The 12,603-nt window shown below is 41.3% G+C and overlaps 1 protein-coding gene across 1 annotated transcript in view; it reads right to left on the bottom strand.

The window, feature by feature from the left end:
* Positions 1 to 12,603, bottom strand: part of NEB (nebulin) — a 210,907-nt gene that overhangs the window by 117,398 nt on the left and 80,906 nt on the right. Inside the window, exons 49-55 of the mRNA XM_059726275.1 lie at positions 11,412 to 11,615; positions 9,633 to 9,737; positions 9,429 to 9,536; positions 6,824 to 7,135; positions 5,707 to 5,910; positions 3,818 to 3,922; positions 3,619 to 3,726 (exon numbers count right to left, since the gene is read on the bottom strand). Of these exons, the coding sequence (XP_059582258.1) occupies positions 3,619 to 3,726; positions 3,818 to 3,922; positions 5,707 to 5,910; positions 6,824 to 7,135; positions 9,429 to 9,536; positions 9,633 to 9,737; positions 11,412 to 11,615 (1,146 nt within the window). The remainder of the gene's footprint in view (positions 1 to 3,618; positions 3,727 to 3,817; positions 3,923 to 5,706; positions 5,911 to 6,823; positions 7,136 to 9,428; positions 9,537 to 9,632; positions 9,738 to 11,411; positions 11,616 to 12,603) is intronic.

Below are 12,603 nucleotides of genomic sequence, written 5' to 3'. Positions count from 1 at the left end.
CTGCAAAGCCAAGATGAGCTACTAACAGAAGACAAAGATAGCAGAGATGCTCAATGGCAACTTAGCCTCACTCTTCACACCAGAAAAGCTCCAACCAGGCAGCTAACAAATTCAGTATAGACAAAGAACAGGAAGGACTGAGGACTACAATAACAAAGAGTACATCAGAGAGCTTAAGATAAATTTGAATAAATTTTAAATCACAGCCCCTCACAATTAATTCCAGAGTGTTGAGAAAAGTGGCTGAAGAACTTTCAGAGCCATTTGCAAAGTCATAAGAGACTGAATAACTGTGAAAAAAGAGTAACTGCTATAAATTGGATGACAGGAGGTTTTAAGAGGCTTCACAGAGTCTGTTCTGAGTCCAGTGATTTTTAACATTTGCCTTGAATCTTAGAGAGAGTTTCCTGGTCAATTCCGAAGATGACACAAAATCAGAAGTTGCAAACATTTCAGAATCATGGAAAATCAACATTGGAAGACACCTCAGTAGATCATCTCGTCCAACCCCAGCTCAAAGCAGGACCGTACCCAACTAGATCATCCCAGCCAAGTCTTTGGCTAGTTGAGTCTTAAAAACCTCCAAGGATGGAGATTCCACCACCTCTCTGTGTAACCTGTTCCAGTGCTTTATTACCCTCCCAGTTACAAAGTTTTTCCTAATATCTAATCTAAGCTTCCCTTGCTGCAACTTGAAACGATTGTTTCTTGTTCTGTCATCTGCCAGCACCGAGAAGAGTTTAGCTCCATCCTCTTTCTGGCAAAATTACCTTCTAGGTAGTTGAAGGCTGCTATTAAATCCCTCCTCAGTCTTCTCTTTCCTTCTCCAGACTATATAAATCCAGTTCCCTCAGCCTCTCCTCATAACTAATGTGACCCAGCTCCCTCACTATTTTCATTGCCCTCCACTGGACTCTCTCCAATTTATCTACATCCTTTCTGTAGTGGGGGGCCCAAAACTAGACAAAGTACTTCAGATATGCCTCACCAGTGCTGAACACAGAGGAAGAATCATTTCCCTTGATCTGCTGACAATACTCCTACTAGTGCAACCCAGTATGCCTTAGCCTTCTTCGTAACAACGGCATACTTTTTCACAGGTCTTTTTCTGCAGAGCTGCTGCTTAGCCAGTAACCCGCAGCCTGTACTGGTGCATGGGATTGTTCTATCCTAAGTGCAGGACTTTACCCTTGTCCTTATTGAACCTTGTGGGATTTCTTTTGGTCCAATCCTCCAATTTGTCAAAGTCTCTCTTAATCCTAGCCTTACCCTCCAGTGCATCTACTTACTCCCCTGAGGTTGGTGTCATCTGCAAACTTGCTGAGGGTGCACTCCATCCCATTTTCCAGATTGTTGATGAAGCTATTGAAGAAGACAGATCCCAGGAACAACCCTGGGGGCAGTCCATTTGACACCAGCTGCCAACTAGATGTTGACCTTTGATTGCTACCCTTTGAGCTCAATGATCCAGCCAGCTTTCTATCCACCTTATAGTCCATTTATCCAACCCATACTTCCTTAGCTAGCTTGCAAACGTGTTGTGGGAGACCTTGTTAAAGCCAAAGTCAAAAGCCTTGCTAACTTCAAGGTATATCATAGCTACTGCTCCCCCTACATCTACAGAGCCAGTCAGCTCATCATAGAAGGCAATCAGGTTGGTCAAGCCTGACTTGCTCTTGGTGAATCCATGCTGACTGTTCCTAATCACCACCTTCTCCTCTAAGTGCTTAGAAATGGATTCCTTGAGGACCTGCTCCATGACATTTGTAGGGACTGAGGTGAGGCTGACCAGTCTATTGTTCCCTGGATCCTCCTTCTTCCCTTTCTTAAAGACAGGCATTATATTTGCCCCTTTCCAATCATCCAAGACTTCTCCCAAATGCCAGGATCTTTCAAAGATAATGGCCAGCCACTCTGCAAACACATCTGCTAACTCCTTCAGCACTCTTGGGTGCATTGCATCGGTCCCCACAGAATTGTACGTGTCCAGCTTTTCTAATTAGTTCCTAGCTTAGTCTTTCACCATTGTTGGCTGCTCACCTCCTCCCCAAACTGTGCTGCCAGGTGCAGTAGTCAGGGAGCTGACCTTGCCTGTGAAGACTGAGGTAAAACAAGGCATTATTTCAGTTTTTTTCCATATCATGTGTCACTAGGTTGCCCCCCCTTCAGTAAAGGACCCCTACTTTCCATGATCTTCCTCTTGTTACTGACATACTTGTAGAAACCCTTCTTGTTACTCTTCACATCCCTTGCTAGCTGCATCTCCAACTGCACTTTGGCCTTCCTGATTTCATCCCTGTATGCCCAAGCAATACTCTTATGTTCCTCCCTAGTCATTTGTCAAAGTTTCCACCTCTTGTAAACTTCCTTTGTTGTATTTTAGCTCACTAAAGAGTTCCCTGCTAAGCCAAGCTGGTCTTCTGCCATACTTGCTAGTATTCCTGTGCAACAGGGTTCATTCCTACACCCTCAGTAAGGTTTCTTTAAAATACAACCAGGTCTCCTGGACCCCTTTCCTCTTCACAACCACCTCCCAGGGGATCCTGTTATCAGTTACCTAAGTGAATCAAAGTCTGCTTTTATGAAGTCCAGAGTCCTTACTCTGCTGCTCTTCTGTCTTCCTTTCCTCATGATCATGAACTCAATCATCTCATGGTCACTACTGCCCCAAGTTGCCATCCACTTCTACATTCCCCACCAATTCTTCCCTGTTTGAGAGCAGCAGGTCAATCAGTACAGGGCCCCTAGTTGTCCTTTCCAACACTTGCACCAGGCATTTGACCCCAACACACTCCAAAAACTTCTTGGATTTCTTGTACACTGCTGTATTGTCCTCCTAGCAGATGTCAGGATGATGAAAATCCCCCACAAGAACCTGGGCCTGTGACCTGGAAACTTCTGTTAGCTGTCTGAAGAAAGACTCATTCCCCTCATCCTCCTCATCTGGTAGCCTATAGCAGACCCCCTACTCGTATCCCATTTTGGAGGATAGGAGTAGAATTCAGAAGAATCTTTATAAGTTAGAAAACTGGACAACAACGTAACATTCAACATAGTCACTTTTTAGGCTCACATTTTAGAAAGGATGTGGAGTAGTGGAGTGAGAGGCAAGTGATAGAAAGGGAAAGGAGTTAAAACACACGCCATTAAAAGGAAAAGCTGAGGAAAGGAGGTATGTTCAATTTCAAGAAAAGGAGATTATGGGAGATACAAAAATTTTCATATATTTAAAAGACTGTCGTTAAGAAAGAGTAGACAACTCTTCTCCCTTGCTGCAAATGGAATTTTATATGGAATCTGAATTTGGAATTAAAACCAAAAAAACAGTTTTAGATTGAATCTGAGAAAAATTATCTTCCTTTCTATCAGAACAGTAGTAGAATGAAAGCAACTGCCCAGGAAAGGTATAGTATCTCCTATATTGCACATGTGCAAGAAGAGGCTGAAAAAGCATTTGACAAGGATGGTTTAGGACAGTGCATCTTGCATCTGTGCAAGGAAGATAGACTTGAGGTCCCTTCCAACCCTGTAATTCTGTTGCCGCTGCCTACCTTAATTGCATGCATGATCATGATGAGATCTGAGAAAGAACGTACATGATATTCTGCATCTACTTACATCACTGGCAATGTCTCTGGAAGCTTTAGCTGCCTTGATGGGAATGGCATCTACCCGGAGGTCATAGCCTTTCTTTTTGTCTTCTTCCATAGCTAGTCTATACAGTTTCTAAAAGAATCACAAATACATGTTAAAGGTTTCAGGAAAGGCCTTTTTTTACTTAATTTTCCTTCAGATGACTTTTAAACAACCCACCTACCTGACTATAATTAAATTTGTTCTGCTGGGCCAGTAAGATATCTGGGGTATCTGGCATGATGTGAATGCTGGTCTTATCTTTATTCCAACCCTCTGTATATGCACGCTGAAAAGCAACAAACAAATGAGATAAGCTGGTGGGATCATAGGGACCACTGTAGCCATCACAGCAAAATACAATTCTGTCTGAATAAACACAGACAAGATCAACAACACGTAACTTAACAGTATCAATAAAACACTTAACAGGGACCAGACTCTGGAACAGGCTTTCAGCAGGGGTGGTGCAGGCACCTACCCTGGAGATCTTCAAAAGGAGACTGAATGCACACCTTGCTAGGATTATTTGACTCCAGCAGTCTTTCCACCAGACTGCACCCTGCTCCTCTGGCCACCTGCTTCTGCCTCTGCCTGCAGCAGTACTGCTGACTTAGGGAACAAGGGAGGGGTGGAAGTTGGCCAGCTGCAAGGCTCAGCAATGATGAAGAGGTGCCTACTACCTGCTGGACAAGGTAGAGTAGGTGGGCTGCAAGCAGTGCCCACCACTCCCTGCCCAAAAGTGGCTATACAAGTCTTACACAAGCCAGTAGCACCTGCTCCTTGTGTTCCAGCTGCTCATTGTCATGGGTTCCTGCCTGACCTTGCTTGCCATCTGCTTCACCTTGGGGCTTGTAAGGGACAAGCCTCCCCGTATTCCCCCCTTACCCTTCTCTCCTTGCCCTGCTTGGCCACCACCAGGGGATGCAGCAGGGAAGCAAGTCTCCTGATCCAGCCCATCAGCTCCTCCTGGAGCTTTGTTTCTGAAATTTTTGCTAATACTACAACATACTTAAACTCAAAGAAAGACAGGCAAAATACAAGTTCACCCAAGGCACCATTTCCCCTAAGGCTGGTTCTGGTACTGAATAAACATGAGTTAGGACTTTTCAGTTAAGTACTGTCAGCTCAGTGAGACCTAGCCCTACCGAAGTCAGAGAGAGTTTTGCTATTTATATTAACCGGGTCAAAATTTACTACAAAGTGGGAGCATCTACATGTGTAATTAACGTGAGTGAATAAACTCCAGTGCAATTTGAGTAGGAGTAAACTAATCCCAACATCACTGTCTATACATGTGTTTAAAAGCAGGAATTTACTCTGCCATTGAATAGTCTAACCGATAGCACTGTAAATTAGTCTAAATCTGATGGCACTGTAAATTAACTTACCGGCCCAACTGCCATGCACATGTAGACAATGATGTTTTACTGCACAGTAGATAAGTATGCTGAACAGTAAAGCACACATGTAGAAACACACAGCTTGAGTCCATGTAGATCAGTCCAGGGTGATCTAGCATTAGGAGCTTTTTGCCACTAATTTTTACAACTATAGTTCAGCTTTGCTAGCTAGAAGTAATAATGCATACTTTGCTCACAAATATCAGACATAAATATTGAAGCTCTAATGCTTGCTTGCAGTGTCTGCTATTAAACCAGAGAAGCAAACATCTAAATGGGGATGGGGAGCTGATGTTGTGAAAATATAGAAATGCAGATTTATAAGGATTTCCTATAACCTAAAAAGTCACAAATGATGTGTACAAATATCTCTATTAGTTAACAACTTGCCATGGCCTGTGGTTATCATCACTGTATTTATAAATGCAACATGCCCTGAAAAGGAAACAATCTCAAAATAAGTATGTATTTTGAAGCTAATTACTTATTCATGTTTTATTTTTAATTTAAGTAATGGTTGAAATGATTGTTAAAATTAAATTTACCTAGGAGCTAGAAAAACTCCAAATATGCAAGAACTATATTCAGATCCAAAGCAAATAAACTTCATTCTGTTACAATACAAGATTTTACTTAAAATATCTTTATTTGCATTGAAATAGAGACTTACGTGGTCCATAATAACAGAATTGTGCTTTGCCAGGACCATTGGCATAGAATCAAGAAGGCTAGTGAACTTAAGAGTGTCTGGGTGTTGCCGGTACTTATGGTCACTCAAGATGAGCGATGCTCTCTTATTCTTCTCATCTTCCAGCGAGCCACTAGGGGACCACCCAATCCCTCTCAGCCACTCTAGGTCTGACCTATATGCAAGCTGAAAAAAGATACAGAGAGATTAGTAAATTCAGCATCAATGAAGGATTTTCATGTACATCAGAGAACAGACAGAGGTCATCCCTTACAGCTCTCCAATGGGGTTAGTTCAGCACTGGCAAACCCTATAAAACTAAAGATGGACTCTGCCTATACAATTACTCTAGAAAAATCTACCACCTTTCCTTGCTATTTCTATCTTAGCTTCCTCAGGGAGGAGGTTCACCAGCAAATGGTACAGATAATTATAACAGGTCCAAACCCTATTTCATCACCAAAGGGCCTAACTGGCAAGAGTGATCCTACCCTGCCTGAGTCCATGAAAAACTCCTAATATAAAAAATGCCTGGTTGAATACAAAAAAAGGTAGATCCCTCCTCCTCCCAACTCCTTTTTGTGACTTTTGATCTTCAGGCTAAAATGAAGGAATGTTACAAGCGTTCACTGGCTAATGGTTTACAGAGACCTGACCAAGGGTGAATAGGATAACACAAATGTGCTTTATGGGTGAAACCGGACCATAATATCACAATCTCACTTCTTCTGTTCCCCTCAATCTTCAGTCATGTCACTTAAATAATCAAAACAGGCCTGGCAAACATGCAACTGAGACTGCCTCACTCACAATCAGAAGCATTCAATCAAGGTGCTTTACCCCCAGGTAGTACAAAAGGATACCAGAATTTTGTCACAAACTATGAATTACTAAATGTGAAATAGATAGCCAGTTTTCAGGTTCACTTCTATTGCCACAGTTTTCAAAAATACTCATCAAGCCACTGTATAGGAGCAAAAATCCCCACAGAACAACTATTCAAACACATACCCTTTAATTTATCCCACCCATTGAACCAAAACTACAGTAAAAAAAGCACAATGAGATTTACAAAGTCTGAAGAAAAAGATCAACTTACATCACTCTGAAGGTCATAGGCCTTTTTAGCATGGATCACATCATTCTGGTCTGGCAGACATGTCCACTGGTGCAGAGGATGTCTATAATCAATTTCGCTGACCAGCTCCTGACCTTTCTTGGCCACAACAACTGACAGCATGTCCACTGGGGTGCTATACTTGGTCTTCCACTTCTCAAAGTCTTTTTTGTACTCCCTGTCACTCTGGATCTTGGCTACATGCATTGACCACATCATCTTGGGATCATCCTTTATGTTGCGGGCTCCAATGTGATGTCCCAGTTGCTTGCGATATCCTTCCTTGTATCTGTACTGTAGGAGAAAAAAGTACAAGTTTCACCTTATCTCTCTTTTTCTGATGAAAAAAAATATCCTAAAACATGTAAGGCGATTCTTTATTATTACCAGGGAAAGTTGAGACCTTCATGGACCAGGAGGAAGTCCAGGAAGTTAAACATTAAATCAGATGTTTGACATTGCACTACAATATCTGTGTCTCACCTCCTGAGAACTGCTCTGACTTCTGAACTATAGGCTATCATGGGATGAAGGGAGTTCTTTTTCTTCCTCTCATTTCTTATGGAAATAAAAAATTTTGAAAGCTAGTAGTTTTCTTTCAATACATTTCAGGAGTCCTCTGCAATTCTGAAAATGTTAGTAGAACAGGATATTCATTTTCTGCCCAGCTACACTCATCAGTATCTTCAGTTAAGAATCTTTACCCACTCAGAATGATCTAAAGCAAGAATGCCTAATTAGGAGTCAGTTGTCTACCTGCCACCCATGAGGGATTAATCTGCAGCCCCTGAGCATCCATCACGTGGGGCTTCCCCCAATGGTGCATGAGTACAGGAGCTGCACGTGTACTGCGGAGAGCCCCGCACAATAGAGGTGGGCTGACCTGGCTGCGCTCCTTGCCCCCGCATGCAGTGCTGGCCCAAGCCACGCGCCACCAAAGGCAGAGTCTGTACCAGGCACAAGTACTTCAAGCACTCCTGTCTGGAGCTGCAGCTGCTGCTTCCGGCAGGGCCTGTGCACCATGGAGGAGAGTGTTTGGGGGCATCCCTCCCCCCACAAATGCCACACACCCACACCCTGCTCCTGCAACCCCCCACATATACACACACACCCCCTAATATATTCTACTGATGACCACACACACATCCACACCCCCTTAAAATCCCTACACACACACACCCCACAACCCACCATTCACTCACCCCCAACCATACCCCACACCTCCAAATAATGTACAAGAGTAAGACTATTTTTGAGTTATTATGCAATCATTTCTATGTACACCATGCAAACAGAAATCATGACAAACATATTTTTTGTAATAAAATTAAAATATGTTATAGTAGATGTTTTACTTTTAGTATATGATTTGGATTTTTTTTCTGTTTCCAAGATGGCAACCCTCTCTAAAACAAGTATTTCCAGGGAGCAAGGTGAGGGACTTCCGGTGGCAAAGGTCAAGGATTAGGGCCAGGACTTCCGGTCCCAAGACCAGGGGGTCCAGCACCTGTCAAAGGGTGGGGCTACCCTTGCAACCCTCAACAGCTCACCAAAACTCATTAATTGGCCCTCCAGCTGAACTAATTGTCCACCTCTGGTCTAGACCATTACTTCATCTCAATCTTTGGCTTGATATCCCAAACTCGGACTGATGCCAGGCTTGCTTGACCTTGGCTTGCATGCTGGTAACCTCTGACCTAGTGTCCTCAGTTCTGATTGACTGCCCAAGACCTAGTCACCTCCCTTACAGAAGAAGAAGCCTACAAAGCAACAACCTAATGGACCCCGGCTCACAATACTGCAGCCCATGTGACATGCAGTCCCTGGCACTGCAGGCTACACAGAGTGTGACCCTGGCCACTTAGGTGCTGGACAACCCTAGTCTAAAATACAGAATATTGTACTGGAAATTTTACAGAACCAACCAAGAAATCATAAATGCTAAAATCAATAAAAACAATTCTGCCTGGAGGTGGCAATGCTAAACACAGTGGAATTTTTCTGAACTTGGTAACTAAAAATACAGTACTATGGTTATTCAACCTAGTCAATTATAAGATTGTTCTTTTCTATGATCTTTGACAGAAAAGAAATCTCTTAAGTGAAAAGTTACACCTTATTAGAGAGGAAAAACCAACAAATGTAATTCTATTGCCTCCTTCTCTAGTTAAGCAAAAAGCTGATTAAAGACTTTGCAGGAAATTTGGACATTTACAGAACCAAACATATCTGTTCTCAAAAAATAGTCTCAATTACAAAGATGTGTCATGGAGAAAGATCCATTTTTAAATGTAACTGGAGGTTACACCACAACACAAAGAATAATTCATCTAAAAACGAGCAGAAATGACTACTGAACAACACTCCTTAGTTAAGTTTAAAACTGGACAGGAGGATTTAAGTGGTCACGTCCTTCAATTGCTCAAAAAGACAAGATTGAAGGTGAACAGGACTATAAGAACTTTTGCTGTTCTTAACTGAAAATGTGTTTGATGCATTTGTACCAATGACATCAATTTGGCCTTAGTTGCACACTATCATCATGAGATCTCAGGAGGTTCACCCAAGAAGGTATACATCTACTTACATCACTTGCAATATCTCTGGAAGCTCTGGCTGCCTTGATGGGAATGGCATCTACCCGGAGGTCATAGCCTTTCTTCTTGTCCTCTTCCATGGCAAGTTTGTACAGTTTCTAAAAAATATCACAAATATTTGTTAAATGTGTCAAGAAAGGCCTTTTCTTTTTTACTAAATTTTCCTTCAGATGACTTTTAAGCAACCCACCTACCTGACTATAATTCATTTTGTTCTGCAGGGCCAGTAAGATATCTGGGGTATCTGGCATAATGTGAACGCTGGTCTTATCTTTATTCCAAGCCTCTACATATGACCGCTGAAAAGCAAACCACAACAGATTAGATGGTGGAATCAGGGGGATCTCTGTAGTTAGCACAGTGAAAGATAATTCTGGCTAAATAAACACAATCAAGAACAGCAATTCATAGCATTTTATGCAGCCAGGAAGAACAATACCTAAAACTAAATGAAAATAGAAACTTCCTCATCTGCACAATGCTGGTGTCTCAAATCACTGAATTCTACTAATTATTATTATACTAATTATTATAATCATGATTATTATTCTACTTATTATAATTATTATATATGTCACAAACCAATACTATTAGTCAGGATGGGAACTGCCTTGTCACAAAATTATTGTCACTGATTTAATGTCCCCAGGTATTTACCATCTTATTTTAGTGGCTAAAAACTACTCATCAGGTGCATCTACATGTGCAATTAATGCGAATGAATAAACCCTGGTGCAGTTCACACTGGAGTTTATTGCTCCCAGGCACACTATTTGCACGTGTGCCAAGGACTGCAAAATGTTGAGCCAGGTCAGAGCAACTCTGGCTGGCAGGGGACCCCAAGGGTCAGCCTGCTAACCCAGGGCTGCTCCAACTTGGTTCAACATACTTCGGGCAGGCTAGCTGGGGCACAAGGGTGATTCAGTGTGGGGCTAGCTGGCAGGTAGCATCCTCGTGCCCCAGTCAGCCCTGTCAGCATCTACATGTGTTGCAGCACACTAAAGAACACCACCATAGGACAGTACTTGTGTTCACAAGTACTATCCTACAGTGGTATTTATTAATTTACTGCACCCTAATAGGGGTGCATGTGTAGACACTGAGACTTTACTGCAGAGCTAATTAGGCAGCTCTGCAGTAAACATCTCATGACTAATTTGAAAACCTGTCCCTGCTGAAGTCAGTGGGAGTTTTGCCAAAGATTTCATTGAGGCCAAGATTTTGCCAACATAAGTAAAGCTAGTAGACCCAGAACCATGGGACAGTAAATAAATTAAGGGAAACATAACAGGGAACACTTTTTTCCAGCAGTTTTACAATGATAGCTCAGATTTGCTTGTTTGTGGTCATTCATGCAATTTGCTCAAAATTGTACTGCTGCACAAGTGTTCTTTGGAAAGATAATGAAATCTTATTGACATGATAGTTCACTAGGGCCTCTTGTATTATTTAGCTGAGACACACAATGAACTGTGTATAGAATGCAGGTGCTATGAAAATAAATAACTGTAGATTAGCAAGGACCTGCTGAATAAAAACAAGTCACCTGGAATATATGTGAATATCTTTTCCAATGATCAATTAGATATTTTCCTGCACAATCATAATCACCACATATATGAACACATCACTACCTAAAAAGGAAATACCTATCAGGTTCTCTCTAGTGAAAAATTGTTTAATAACAATCTTACCCGCTTTCTGAATATAAAAGAAAATAATTTGTTTTGATTGTAAATATAATCAATTATCATGAGGTCTTATTTAAAATAGAAGTATTTTATTAATAAACTTTTAAGTGTCAGAAATAGCAAATAAAAGACAAGAGTACCGAGATATATTGAAAATAAGTTGATATGTTTAAAATAAAATATTTTACTAGAAATATCTTCACTGACCTTAAAATAAAAAGACTTAACCTTCAGACAGCTTATATAATTATTACTGTATTCAAAAATTAAGGGAAAGCTCACCTGGTTCATAATGTTAGAATTGTGCTTTGCCAGGACCATCGGCATAGAATCAAGAAGGCTATTAAATTTAATTTTGTCTGGATGTTGTCGGTATTTGTGGTCACTCAAAAAGAGGGATACTCTTTTATTTTTCTCATCTTCCAAAGAGCCGCTAGGGGACCACCCAATGCCTTTCAGCCACTCAAGGTCTGACTTATATGCAAGCTGAAAAACATACAGGAAGATTCATGAATTCTGAATTTTTATTTAGTCAGCTTGAACATTTTTTCACTTTCTAAAAGCAGCATCTGTAAAAGAGGCTGTTTAATGTGCAAGCAGTTCAGTTCGGCAGTGACAGATGCTATCAAATAAAGGTGAGTTTTGCTTATACCACAAGTCTAAAATCTAATCATTCTTTGGGATTTCTCTCAACTTCCTGTGATAGGAGGCTCATCACCAAATGGTACAGATAACTCCAACACTTAGATCCAAATCTTATTTCACTGCCCAGGTGGCCAAGTAGCAAGAAACTCTTATGTGTGATCCTATTCCACCTTAAGTCCATGGAAAACTGATGATGCAAAAAAAAAAAAAGGTCATTTAATAGAACAGACAGGCGGGTCCTCTTCCTCACACTCTTTTTTTGTGACTTAGTTGTCAGGCTAAGATGAAAGTGTGTTACAACAGTTCACCAGCTAATGGTTTTCTGAGCTATGACCAAGGTAAAATCGGATTGCTCTAAGGTGCTTTATAAGTGAAACCAGGCCATAGTACAGTGGTTCTCAACCTTTTTAGACTCAAGGCACCCCTTGTTAGACTCAAGATACCACTTGGAAAATGTCAGGACTTACCATATTTACTTGGATACAAGATGAGATTCCCCAACCCCACTCCCAATTAGCACAGGGAAAAAAGCCCCTCATCTTATAATCACATACAAGGAAATCTCACTAAATACATTGTCTGTCATTCAACTGCAGCCAAAAGCAGCATGTGCTCAACAATGGAAACCAACTATGAGGTTGATTAAATGCAGCCAACACTGAGAATGACTATAAAACACATTTTTTTTAAGGAAAATTTTTCATGTTCCAAGTCAAATCAGCCAAATCAATTTCAAATCCGTGAGCCAGTCAAAAACCAAATATGGCCCTACTACTGGCAAACAACCTCCACCCCCACCTAGGGCTTCAGATGTTTCCAAATCCCTTGG

This window comes from Alligator mississippiensis, chromosome 4 (assembly GCF_030867095.1).
Source record: "Alligator mississippiensis isolate rAllMis1 chromosome 4, rAllMis1, whole genome shotgun sequence".
Lineage (NCBI taxonomy): Eukaryota > Metazoa > Chordata > Crocodylia > Alligatoridae > Alligator > Alligator mississippiensis.
Note: the sequence above shows the minus strand (reverse complement) of the source record. Positions and strands in the feature narration are given on the sequence as shown.